Below are 12215 nucleotides of genomic sequence, written 5' to 3'. Positions count from 1 at the left end.
GTACTTATTCTTTTACCCGACTCTTTTTCCCATGCATATTAAAAATAACTTAATAAAATAAATTGAAACTTTAATCATATACTAATAACTAATATACTAGGGGTTGACGAGTAGGCCAATTAGTTTAAGCCCTCCCATTTGAAATTAAAATGTATCTACCCAGAAGGCGAGGCTCGAATCAATGTTGTAATGCCCTTTACTGAACATTTTGGGTGAAGCACAGTAACGCGTCTACAGCCTTCAATGGAAAAATTAAATAACTCAAACGCGGACAGGTAACGACAATGTTGCAGTTTGTCCACCGGATGTCGCCGGTAAACATCATTACCTGTCCCACCGGTCGCGTCGTCTGTCCCTGCCACTATATGCGGGGGTTTCGCCGGTCAGATGCGGGGGGGCGCTGCAGACAGCCACTCAGCGAGCCGCTTTCCGGAAAATTTGGTAACGGGCATTAGAAAAGAAGCGTACCAGCTGCTTATCACATGGTTTTCTGACTACCTCTTCACGCATTTTCCGTTCTCAGATAGCCACAGCTGAACCCATGATATCCCTTTAAATTTGTCTCAACCGCTAAGTTTTCAATACCGCAAATCACCCTTTCCCGTTGGAAACAAATGCTCAGAGATCCCCACACTGCACTACATTGAGCCGTTCAGCAGCTAAAAGTGCCTTACATTTCACTTTAAGCTCTACCCGTTTCATTTCTGCGCTTTAACAAGCCCCCTGTGTGCGTTTCTAGTAGCAATGGAGGACGATCCTGGTGAAGATTACTTGTTCAAGGTGGTGTTGATAGGGGATTCTGCAGTGGGGAAGTCGAATCTGCTGTCGAGGTATGCCAGGAATGAGTTTCACATGAATTCCAAGGCCACAATAGGTGTGGAGTTCCAGACTCAGAGTATGGAGTTTGATGGGAAGGAGATCAAGGCACAAATATGGGACACTGCAGGCCAGGAGAGGTTCCGGGCTGTCACTTCTGCTTACTATAGGGGAGCTGTTGGTGCCCTCGTTGTTTATGATATCAGCAGGAGGCACACATTTGAGAGTGTGGGTCGTTGGCTTGATGAGCTCAAAAGTAAGCTGTTCTGCCTTTTTAGCAAAAAGATTCTGTATTTTCTGACATGTTTGGCTATTGAATGGAGTTTGCTGTGCATTTATTTGCATTTGAAAAGTAATCAGTTGTAATCTCATGCTGGGTGACTGGAGTGACCTACAATATGTAATATTCCTGCATGAAGAAATGAATATTCAATATATATATAATATCCCCATAGGATTGAAACAATTACTTATCCACAATTATTGGATTAATTCATTTAATCATATTTATGTGGATTGTTGGGAATTTTTTCTGTACTAATCACATTCAGTGTGGTTTATATTTTTGAATTAATTTTGATATTTTGAATAAATTATTTGCAATTACTATTAAAAATTGCAAATAATTTTGAATGTAGATTATTGATTCAAAACTTGTGGGTTGGTTAACCCATAAAGGTAAATTTATTGTTTTTGAATCCCTGCACAGTTAAGAAATAGCAATTATATGTTGTGTTGTGCAATTAGTTGATTAATCTGTATTCCTTAATTTAATTTTATGTAAGTGTTTGTTTTGGGGATTTATAAGTAGATATAAAATTCGTATGTATTACTGGTTTGGTAAGTTATTTTTTTTTAAATATCACTTATGAGAATTGAAGATGGATATGAAGAATATTATTAGTATTTGTTTTGAGAATTTATAGTTAGTTAAAAGTATAGTCACTGAATAAGGGCTTGGTTTTCCTTGAATAAGGGTGATGAGTCTGCTTACGGATAGCATCCAGAGATGACTATCCTCACTGTTGGTTTGACAATTGAGTTATGATAAATTTTCCCACTTTTAAAAAAAATAATATCAATCTCATACCTTCCCTCTAAATAAATTTAATTAACACATTTATTTAACCAAATACAATTAATCCTTTAACCCACTATATCATTAAACCAAAACCATTTACTCTATCATTGAACTTCTTGGATTTTGCTGAGTCGATGTATAAGTGTACGGGTGGGTTTTGGTAATTTTATAATGTGGGGTGATATAGCTGAAAACGGAGTTTGGGATGTTGTATTTTGATTCTTAATTATTTGAAATTTAGGACTTCAAAGTCCATGTAGAAGGAAATTTAGGCCTTCAAAATCCACGTAGAAGGCTATATGGGTGGATTTTTTAAACTAATCTCTTATGTTGAGTAATATGCATTTAAATACCTGAAAGTGGATTTTTCGATGTTATATGTTTTCAGAGTTTTCGTTATTAAGAATTGAAGAAGTCTGGAGTAGCTCTGATTGGATTTAGGTGTTAAATATTTCTATAAGCCTAATTTATACAGAAATATTAATATGAGATTGTAATGATTTCTCTGAGTTATCATTTGCAGCAAGGGTGGGAGCATGAAGTCTTCATTCTTCTATCCTTACCTGACAATCTCTACAAACTCACGATGGCGTTTCTGTCTCGTGCTTCAGGTTCAGGTTCTGGCACCTGTAGCCTTTGCCTAGGAAGGTTCAAGTGGGTTTAGCCTAATGCCTATCCGGTGGGCATTTGCTGACTGGAGGGTCATGAATTCGATCCCTACTGTCTTGCTTTCATATTCAATCTATATTGATTGGTGTTGACTGTGGCTCCCCACAGATTTGAGCCTTTGAAAAGTGTTGAGCTCTAGTAGAGTCAGGTTTTACCACCGGTGTCAAGCTGCCCTCTCATTACTGAAATTTCAACACATGGTACTATGAAATGTACTTTGCACCTTGTAAACAGTGTAGCTGGGTTGTTAAATTTTTACAGTGGAGCATATTTCATTACGAAAATATGAAGTTGACAGGAATTGAACCCTAACAGTTTTAGAACATCTATAACGTGACTTCGTATTTTATGGTACCTATTTGGCCCAAATCACAACCTTAGTGGTATTTGATGGGTTCAACCGAGTATTGAGCTCTAATAGAGTGGAACCAGACATGGCAAATTGTAACTGTGTGGGCTATTCTATTTATTTCTGAAGCCTAACCTTTGTGGCTCAAATGCAGAAAAGCACAGACAAACTGCACATTATGTTCATACAGTATAAGTACAATTACAGAGTTTGATGTAAAGGGTAGGAATAACAATTTTTTCCATCACCTGACAGACTTGTAAGCTCCTAAATCTACCCTTCATGGTCTCTGATAACGGGTTTGATCGACCTACGGTTTGAATTCTAATGGTAACAGTGGGATCAGACATGGCCAATTGTCACAAGGTTGCCTCTTGTATTTAATTCTAAAGTTAAACCTTGGTGGGTCTAGTTGAATCACAGTTCAATATACTAGAAAAGCACAAAAAAGATGCAAACGATATTTATTCAATAGGAGTAGAAGTACAAAGCTTGATGCGTAGGGTAGGTAATTGCACTTCCATCTATCGCCTGACAGAGTGTTACAAACTTCAGAGCGACTTCAGAGATTACGTAGTTATCCAGGCCTGCACCTATTTTGGATATGGGCAGCTTAACATCCTGTACACACATGATGTCCACTTAGAAAGTTTGTATAACAATGTTGTTTTATTTCCCAGAAGAGTTTGAGATATATCTGGTTCTTTAGAGCTTAGTGTTTTATACCACTACAATGTATCTTAGCTAGGTAGCAGATGTCAGGTAACATTCAAATAGAAAATAGGCTGCTAAATTTCAGAGGGGGCCATTTTCAAGAAACTGTTTTCATTAACAACTTTTTTATCTTTCTATTGCTTACAGTCATTGCTTTCTTTTTGTGAATATGCAAGGGATGTAGGCTTTATATAGTTCTGTATCGAAAAGTTGATACCTGGTTGTAAAATTTGTGCAGTGCATTCCGACATGAATGTTGTTACAATGTTGGTTGGCAACAAATGTGATTTGGAGTCTCTGAGAGAAGTACCAGTTGAAGAAAGCAAAGCCCTTGCTGAAGCAGAGAAACTGTTTTTCATAGAAACTTCAGCATTAAATGCGACAAATGTGAATGATGCCTTTCAGATTGTAATCAAGGAGGTTTACAATAACATGAGTCGTAAAGCCTTAAATTCTGGTTCTTACAAATCTAAATTGCTATCAAACGGAAGCACTAGTGTCAGCCTTGTGCAGAATGGGGATGCTGCAACAAAGACAGGGTTAAAAAAGTATGGTTGCTGCTGAAATCAAATCTCTTTTTTCCTCATGGGTTCCAAATTTACTTTATTTAATCAAATCTGCAGTGTTAACCACCTGTTATCTACATGGGATTCTTACAAGCTATTCTTCATTTTCAGTTGTAATAAAAATGGAAGCACCTTGGATGTATTGTGTTGACAGTCAAGCTTGTAGGGTCCTCTGTTTTTGATCTGCATGTGGCTAGAAAGCTATTGTGGAGAGGAATCGGAAGTTTTGTTTGTCTATTTGTGGAGGATCTATGACATTTGCTGGATCCTAATGCTCTATGTATTCATCAGTGTTTTTATAGAAGTAATGTACTTGCTGGATCGTAATGCTCTATGTATTCGTCAGTGTTTTTATAGAAGTAATGTACTAGGCAGTTTCATAGTAGAAGTAATATACTAGGCAGTTTCATAGCAGAGGTCTGGTTTTTCTACATGTAGATAACCGCCTTGTCATGTACATGGGATTCTTACAAGCTATTCTTCATTTTCAGTTGTAATAAAAATGGAAGCATCTTGGATGTATTGTGTTGACAGTCAAGCTTGTAGGGTCCTCTGTTTTTGATCTGCATGTGGCTAGAAGTAATGTACTTGCTGGATCCTAATGCTCTATGTATTCATCAGTGTTTTTATAGAAGTAATGTACTAGGCAGTTTCATAGTAGAAGTAATGTACTAGGCAGTTTCATAGTAGAGGTCTGGTTTTTCTACATGTAGATAACAACCTGTTATCTGCATGGGATTCTTACAAGCTATTCTTCATTTTCAGTTGTAATAAAAATTGAAGCATCTTGGATGTATTGTGTTGACAGTCAAGCTTGTAGGGTCCTCTGTTTTTGATCTGCATGTGGCTAGAAAGTTTTGTTTGTCTATTTGTGGAGCATCTATGGCATTTGCTGGATCATAATGCTCTATGAGTGTTTTTATAGAAGTAATGTACTAGGCAGTTTCATAGTAGAGGTCTGGTTTTTTTCTCGTATGGAGAGGTATGGAGATGATGTCCTACTTGAAATAAATGTCAAAAAGAATTCATTGCTAATGCAAACCACCATTGGAGTGTTGGTGTATACAATGCAAATTACATATAAGTACAGAGATCTGCAGTTGAACTGACTTAAATTTTGAATAACTTGAGCAGATAAATGAATTAAATCAATCCTTCCTGTTAATATTATAACCATTATGTTAGTTAATTATAACATACAAGCGAAAGGCTGCAGTATCCTGGTTATTTCATGTATTTGGCATGCCTTTGCAGTTTACAAGGTAGTATTCTTGTTATCTGCCCCCATCATAAGTTGTAACAGTCGCGGTCATGGTCCAATAACCCCCATCGGGCTAGGCTGAATAGTGGACATACCAGGCTGAAAAGTGGACTTTCCAAACTGGAAGGCATTTGCCAACAAATATAGGAGCCTGCCAGGTTCGAAATCAGTTTATCCATCTGATAAGGCTTGTGAATGGTTGCATTAAAAGCTCAAGAGGATAGTGGCTGTCCACTGACTCATCCTAATCTCAGTGGTGACCAACAACAAGTGTACCATTTTCTTGATTTAAAAGACAAACAAATATTCATCTTTTAACACAAATATAAATTTAAAGTCTGGGAGCACTACATCTACATCATGTATAAAATTTATGAGTTTGGGAATACTACATCTTCATCATGTCCAATATGTCACCTTGATGGGGAATTGAACTAGTGACTTCACATCATAGAGTGTTAATGGAATGCCTTAAGAAAACACCCAAAAAATACCTTAACAAAACACCCAATCGCTATCCATCCAAAACGTGTGAAGTCAGATTCATGATATTTATTTAAGAGGAAATTTCATTTTGGTCCAATGTGATTGGCATTGTTGGGGAATGCTGCCGAAGTCAAGTCTTACCCCACTATTTACAGGGAATCAAGTTTCATTTGACTATATTAAAAGTGGGAGACTTCCAAGTTTTTTTTGGGGATAGATGCTGAAGACAAAGAATGAGGCACGTTCAAGTACTACAGATATAAATAGTGAGGAACATTCAATGAACGTGATTAAACACATTATTTTATTGTGAGACCTAACAATTCATTATTCAGGAAGCTTATATTATTCGATACAGAGAATGAACGGAAGAGAATAGTCAATGTTTTGCCTCGTGTTTCTTATGAAAAGTAACATCACGTTTTCTGGCTGATCCCGAGAATTTCTGATACCTATGGAATAAAGAACGTACAATGAATTTGATCAATACATGATCTCTCTATATAGAAAACGAGACGTCTTCGTTTATCTTAATTTAAGATTTATTATATATAAAGATCAACTTTTAAAGGTGTACGTTAAATCTAGAAGAATATATAAATATTGAAGATATAAGTAAAAGACTATATAAATATGGAAGGTATAAGTAAAAATGAATTTAATATATATATATATTAAATTCATTTTTACTTATATTATTGTAAAATTTTAATGGAAAAAAAATGTTTGACATTTAAAAAGAGGTTTAGCCGTTGGAATGCAGCGTAGTTTTTGCTTCTACTGCTAATTAATTAATTAAGGTTGTGCTTCTTTATGTGGGGTTTGCATTTTGTTGTTATTTGAGAATGTTGGCATTTTCGCAATGTGTCGTTATTTCCGCCTTCGTACCTCCCCACTGCATTCAGCGCAATGAATTTACTTTAAAAACATTTCATTTTGCGTTCTACACAGATAGTTATTCCGCATAGGAGCATGGTCCATGCCTCTTTGAGTGGGCCTACATTTTGTCATTATTCGAGAATGTTCCATTTCTGCAATTGTTTCCACAATGTGTTGTTATTCATGCCTCAGCACTTCGCACAACTTCCTTTGCACTGTCTCACTCCACACTCCACACTTTTTGACTTTTGCTATTGGTGCTTCTGGTTCAATGGGTTAAACCTTTATGAAACATCTTGATATTCCAACATTTATTACTTTTGCTATTGGTGCTTCTGGTTCAATGGGTTAAACTTTTATGAAACATCTTGACATTCCAACATTTATTACTTTTGCTATACAATAGTCAATGTTTCAATATGCAGAGCTTTCCTTGTGTGGAGCTTACAATGAAAGCTTTCACAGTGCAGAGGAAGCTTTCTCTGCACCTCTACATTTTGCATGCGTAAATCAATGAGGCTACAATATTATCTTAACCAATCTGAATCTGAGTTAAACCAATGCAGAGGGCATAAGTGTAGACAATAGACTTCCTTAAATTGAAACAAAGATCATACATCCCCTAATTAGCATCAATGCTGCTAATTGCAAGAAAGCTTGAACATTAGTTAACTGAATGAAAATAAAGCTTTACGTCCATTCAAATTTTTTATCAATTAAAAGTTGAAAGTTGTTGTCCAAATAATTAAGAGAAGTATAATAAATATTTAAGATAATGAATGTCATAAATGTAATTTACGATCTCATGTGTATTGTTGAGACTAAAGTATATTGTGTACAATCTCATGTATATTGTTTTGTCTTGTCTGTCTTCACAAATCTACAATTCATTAGTGATTATCCTCATTACCATTAATTACAAAAAAAATTACCACTTAAAAAAATTGTTTTATATTGATAATTTTTCTTTTGTAGGTGTTTTCGAGGGTCTTAGGGTGATGACAAACTCACTAGAATTCACACAAAAAATCAAATCTTGGGATTGATAATCCCTGTGCAAAGACCCATTGTCATAATTTAGATTATAACTCAGAGGATTGTATTGGAATTACAAGGACTTATGACTATACATGGCTTTTATGTGAAATCACGAAATACATTTTAAGTTTACGTTGAAAACGTCATATCACAAAATACGTTTTAAGTTTATTGTGAAAACCTCAAAATGGTCCTCAAAAGCGATTTCCAAATTTATAATGAGTGGGAGAACGAGCACAATATAATGAGTGGGAGAATGAGCACAAGATGCAGAGTGCAGAGAAATAAAGGTAAGAGCCATTTGAAGTTCTTAATTGCGGAGAGGGTATGTGTTGTACTTTGAGGTAATGCTTACATGATAAGTTTAGAGTTGGTTTGGGATTCTGATGAGAGAATATCTCAACTCCATATTCATATTTGGAATCAAAAAATCAAATCAAAGTATATATGTATATCATATTTGTGTTTCAATGAGTGAAAAATATATTTATGGTCTGCAATTAGATTTCTTTGTTGGTATTAGAGCTCGTTTAGCCCTTAGCCTTGGCCCCTCCTGGGCCGAGAGAAATAAGAAGGTATAGTATTGTGTGTTAAGTGACTTCTTTATTCAAATATGTGATTGTGTGTGGATCAAGTAGCTAGTATGTGTGATGCAAGGAGCCCAACATTGTCCAGCTCGCAGCGGAAGCGTGCCTCTCTCAGAGTCTGCGTTAAATTGGTGTTGGCGTTGGAATTTCCCCCACATATTCATATGAATTAGTGGATGAGATTCCTACATGATGACCGAGACTAATGCTACTACGACATTGAAAACTGATCCATGCATTGTGTAGAGATGCCATAGTCGGAGCTTGTTGTGAGATACAAAGACGGGAAATTCTTGTTCGTGTTCCTGCGCTAGTTGAAGCTCCTGCAAATGTTCTCGCTGAAACTCTTGTAGCAGAAGCCGTGAAGGTTGAGGGTGACACAATGAAAACCTCAGATGCAGAGGAAGGGGATTTTGTTGTTGAGAAAAGAGGCTAGTAATTGTTGTTGAGTCTTTGTTGGAAGAGAGCAACTTTGTGTTCTATTTGAAGGAATCCCCTGTGTAGAAATATGGTGATAGAATTGCAACTGCTCAAGAAATTTAATCTAAATCAAGAGAAACAATTCTACTATACTACGTTGCGGAAATTAATTCACAATTTAGAACAACATTCACAAAGATGCATCAATCACATACACAATTACACTGATTTATCTAGGAGAAACCAATTGGTAGAAACCCCTTAACCCCGTTTGCATTAATAAGATGAATAGAGAATGTATTACAATCACTTGCTCTCTCTGAGCTCAACTTGTAAGTGAACAATAATTCTCTCTGCTCTATGAAAAGCTTTGACCCAAACTTAGTCAATTTCTGCCTCCACTTGAGCTCTTATTTCCTTATGCAAATCTTGAGGAAATTGGCCCATATTCTTTAGGAATTTCCTCCAAATTGGTTGCACAATTCCCAAGGATTGATCACTAATTGCATGCAACACCTATACACTCAAAACTAGTCTACAATTGATATTAAACTGCCTTGGAATATCCACCACAACTGAGCAATTTGAATTCCTTGCATGCATGAGCTATTTTTGGTTGATTGATCAGTTAACTGGATGATTTCTGAGTTAGACTGTTGTCCCACTACACAACGAACCTCCCAATAGTTCTATTAACTGTTAGAACTAGTTTAACCAAGTACAACTAGAAATCACTGGACTAGATTGCTACAAATCAGAAATCAACACATGCAAACTGATCTCCAAGCCCACTAACTCAAATTTACCAAGCTAATTGAGTGACAAGAGCCATGTCACCTCAGTTAATTGCCTCTAAGTTGTTTGTTGATGTGGAAATTTCGAATTTTCTCAATTTGACTAGGGCGAAGTCAAATTCAGCCTTTCTTGCTACTGTTAGGGTCCTATATTATAGGGATCATAGTCTTTTCTGTCTTACTATTCATTTGAAGTCAATTTGTAAATAACAGTCTTGGTTTCATGAGTGTTAAGTCAAAAGGGTCTATTGCTAAATTCCGAAGTGTAATGCCATCATGGAAGAGTTAACATATAAGAGTTTTAAAGGTCATGTCATGAAATATCTGGTTATTATGAGTTAGTTATTTTGATATGGTGTCAGTTATGAGAAGCAGTTTTGAAGATCAATTAAGGTCAGCTATGTCATGTCATGGTCATCATTGTAAAAACACCCTTATTCATTTCTTCACATCACCAAGTGGGTTATCATGATTCCAAAGAAGGAACTAGAGGTATGAAGAGTTTAAAATATGTTCTTGGCTCTTCATTCCCCTCATTCGAAACATATCTTGGCTCTGGAGCATTTTGGAGGTTGAAGAAGAACATGACAAGTCTGAAAATTAGAGTTGCTACTTATCCACACAGTGTTGCATTTCTCCTAACCCGGTGATCAAACTCTCTTACAGAGTTGCGCTTTGGTCTTTCAAGTTCAAATCATGATTATCGTCATCAACACCTCTCCTAGCCATTTTGGGATTGTTATTTGCATAGTTATTTTCACATAATATCTCCCAACTCTCCATTTCTTCCATCAAAAGCTCGGTGTGTGGTCGTTTGTGTTCGGTGTGCAAAGGAGGCAGGGGCGTTGCGCTCACACACAGGCTGCATTTTTGTGAAACCAGTGGTCAAATTGTTTAGCTAGATACAAATTATTGTTTTGGTTGAAGCATTAGTTTTGCATGACATTAAATTACTTCCATGTGCTCATGAAATGCCTAGAAACCCTACAAATCTCTAAATTTCTCGCTTGATGTGTTTTCTGCAGTTTCGTTGCACTTTTCCTTCGCATTGCGCTTTTATGTTTTTAGCTTCATCAAACACCCAAACTCTTGTTTGCCACCTTGATATTGAAATTTTCCCTAGCATTCAAGTGAATTAAAACCTCTTACCTGTTCTTTGCTTTCCTGAGATGTCTTCCAAAAGAAGTAGCTTATGCAACAATTTTATATCCTAGGCAAGCCATTAGGGTTAGCATTTTTGATGTAAAGGTGGAAGTTTTGTCATTTTTGGTGAAAAGAGGTTTGAAAGGGGTCTCCAACATGGTTAGAATTATGTCAACATCATGAAAAGGATGTGCATCTTGTTCAAAGACATCATTGTTGATCAAAACCTATTAAGAACAGGTGGCGTTGCGCTCTTGCACTGGTGCTACGTTTTTTGCTACAAAAGAATTTGTCAAATTTGGAGATTTTGTAGGATGGAAGTGTTACATAGTATTTTGTCAAACCTCTTGTTCACTTCCTGTTCCATATCCCAAAGTGCCAAAACATTGACAACTGTGCAACATATCCATCATGATATATAGACCAAAACCTCCCTGAAGAATCAAAGGAAAACTGCCCTGAATCCATTCTGAAGAAGGTTAACTAAAAACCTAAATTTTAGGGTCAACGCGTTTTGCTACATTTCCTTCCTGTGTTGATGGTAGGTTGCACAGTTCTACCCTAGCACTTCCAACACGGATTTTGATATGAAAACCCGTGCTAAACCTCTTCTAGCAAGTTTTCCCAAACTAGAGGAGAAGCTTCATGCACTAGAACCTTCGAGAACAACGAGTTGGATATTGGTTGTTGTTGATATGGTCGAGCTCTCCCATTTGGACATCTTGATCTTATCATCATGGGTTTTCCCCTAGAAATGTGGACCTTCCTCTTTTGTGGATCCCTAACTTCCTCTACCTTCCTATAAATACACTCCCTTCCATCCTCAAATGGTTGGTCATTGATTGATGCATCCCTATGTTGAGACTATGCTTACATGCTAGCCATTCTAGCTTGGAGAAGGAGTGCTTGAAGAGCCTTGTCTTGGACCTGGACATCCACCAAAAGGATGTCTCCAACATCAAGGCATAGGTTGTATTCTTCCCCTATTAGCTTGTTGATATATACATCTGATGTTCACTTTCCATAATTGTGTAAATGTTTATGCTTTTAGCTTAATAATCCTTGATCTATTAAGTAGTTTGTGTGATGTATGCCATATATGCTCTTGTATTTTGCATAGTTCTTTGATCTTCTTTGCAGGTATTCAAACGTAAAAAGCAAGTAATGAGCGAGGCCTGGAATGAAACATCTCCAAAGGACTGAACGATTAGCATCGGAGCGAGGTAGGCCACTCTCTCATTGTTAAAAATAAGCTAGGAAAGTGCATGTTAGTTTATTTAGTTTGTTGCTAGACCCACTCATTGGGCTAGAGGGATTGCCTTTGTCCGCAGAGGGGATTTCCCTTCACAACAAGAAGAAAATCTTCTAAGGAGGAAGTTGTTCATGTCCAGGCTTGTTCACACGAACTGATG

The 12215-nt window shown here is 36.7% G+C and overlaps 1 protein-coding gene across 1 annotated transcript; it reads left to right on the top strand.

Annotated features, from left to right (window-relative positions):
• The first annotated feature begins 379 nt into the window (after positions 1-379).
• On the top strand, positions 380-4728 carry LOC149140432 (ras-related protein RABA5c-like). The gene is made up of 2 exons (XM_089449538.1): positions 380-1072; positions 3868-4728. The coding sequence occupies exons 1-2, from the start codon at positions 745-747 to the stop codon at positions 4191-4193; spliced, it is 654 nt and encodes a 217-aa protein (XP_089305664.1). The 5' UTR covers positions 380-744; the 3' UTR covers positions 4194-4728.
• Positions 4729-12215: the final 7487 nt, after the last annotated feature.

Source organism: Pinus tabuliformis, chromosome X (genome assembly GCF_031772625.1).
Source record: "Pinus tabuliformis cultivar Carrire ecotype Pingquan chromosome X, CPIR1, whole genome shotgun sequence".
Lineage (NCBI taxonomy): Eukaryota > Viridiplantae > Streptophyta > Pinopsida > Pinales > Pinaceae > Pinus > Pinus tabuliformis.
Note: the sequence above shows the minus strand (reverse complement) of the source record. Positions and strands in the feature narration are given on the sequence as shown.

Excerpts from the sequence above, each read along its gene's own strand:
- LOC149140432 (XM_089449538.1), top strand. The coding sequence starts at position 745 with ATGGAGGACGATCCTGGTGAAGATTACTTGTTCAAGGTGGTGTTGATA. Across the intron at positions 1,073-3,867 it reads TTGGCTTGATGAGCTCAAAA|TGCATTCCGACATGAATGTT; the intron begins GTAAGCTGTTCT and ends AAATTTGTGCAG.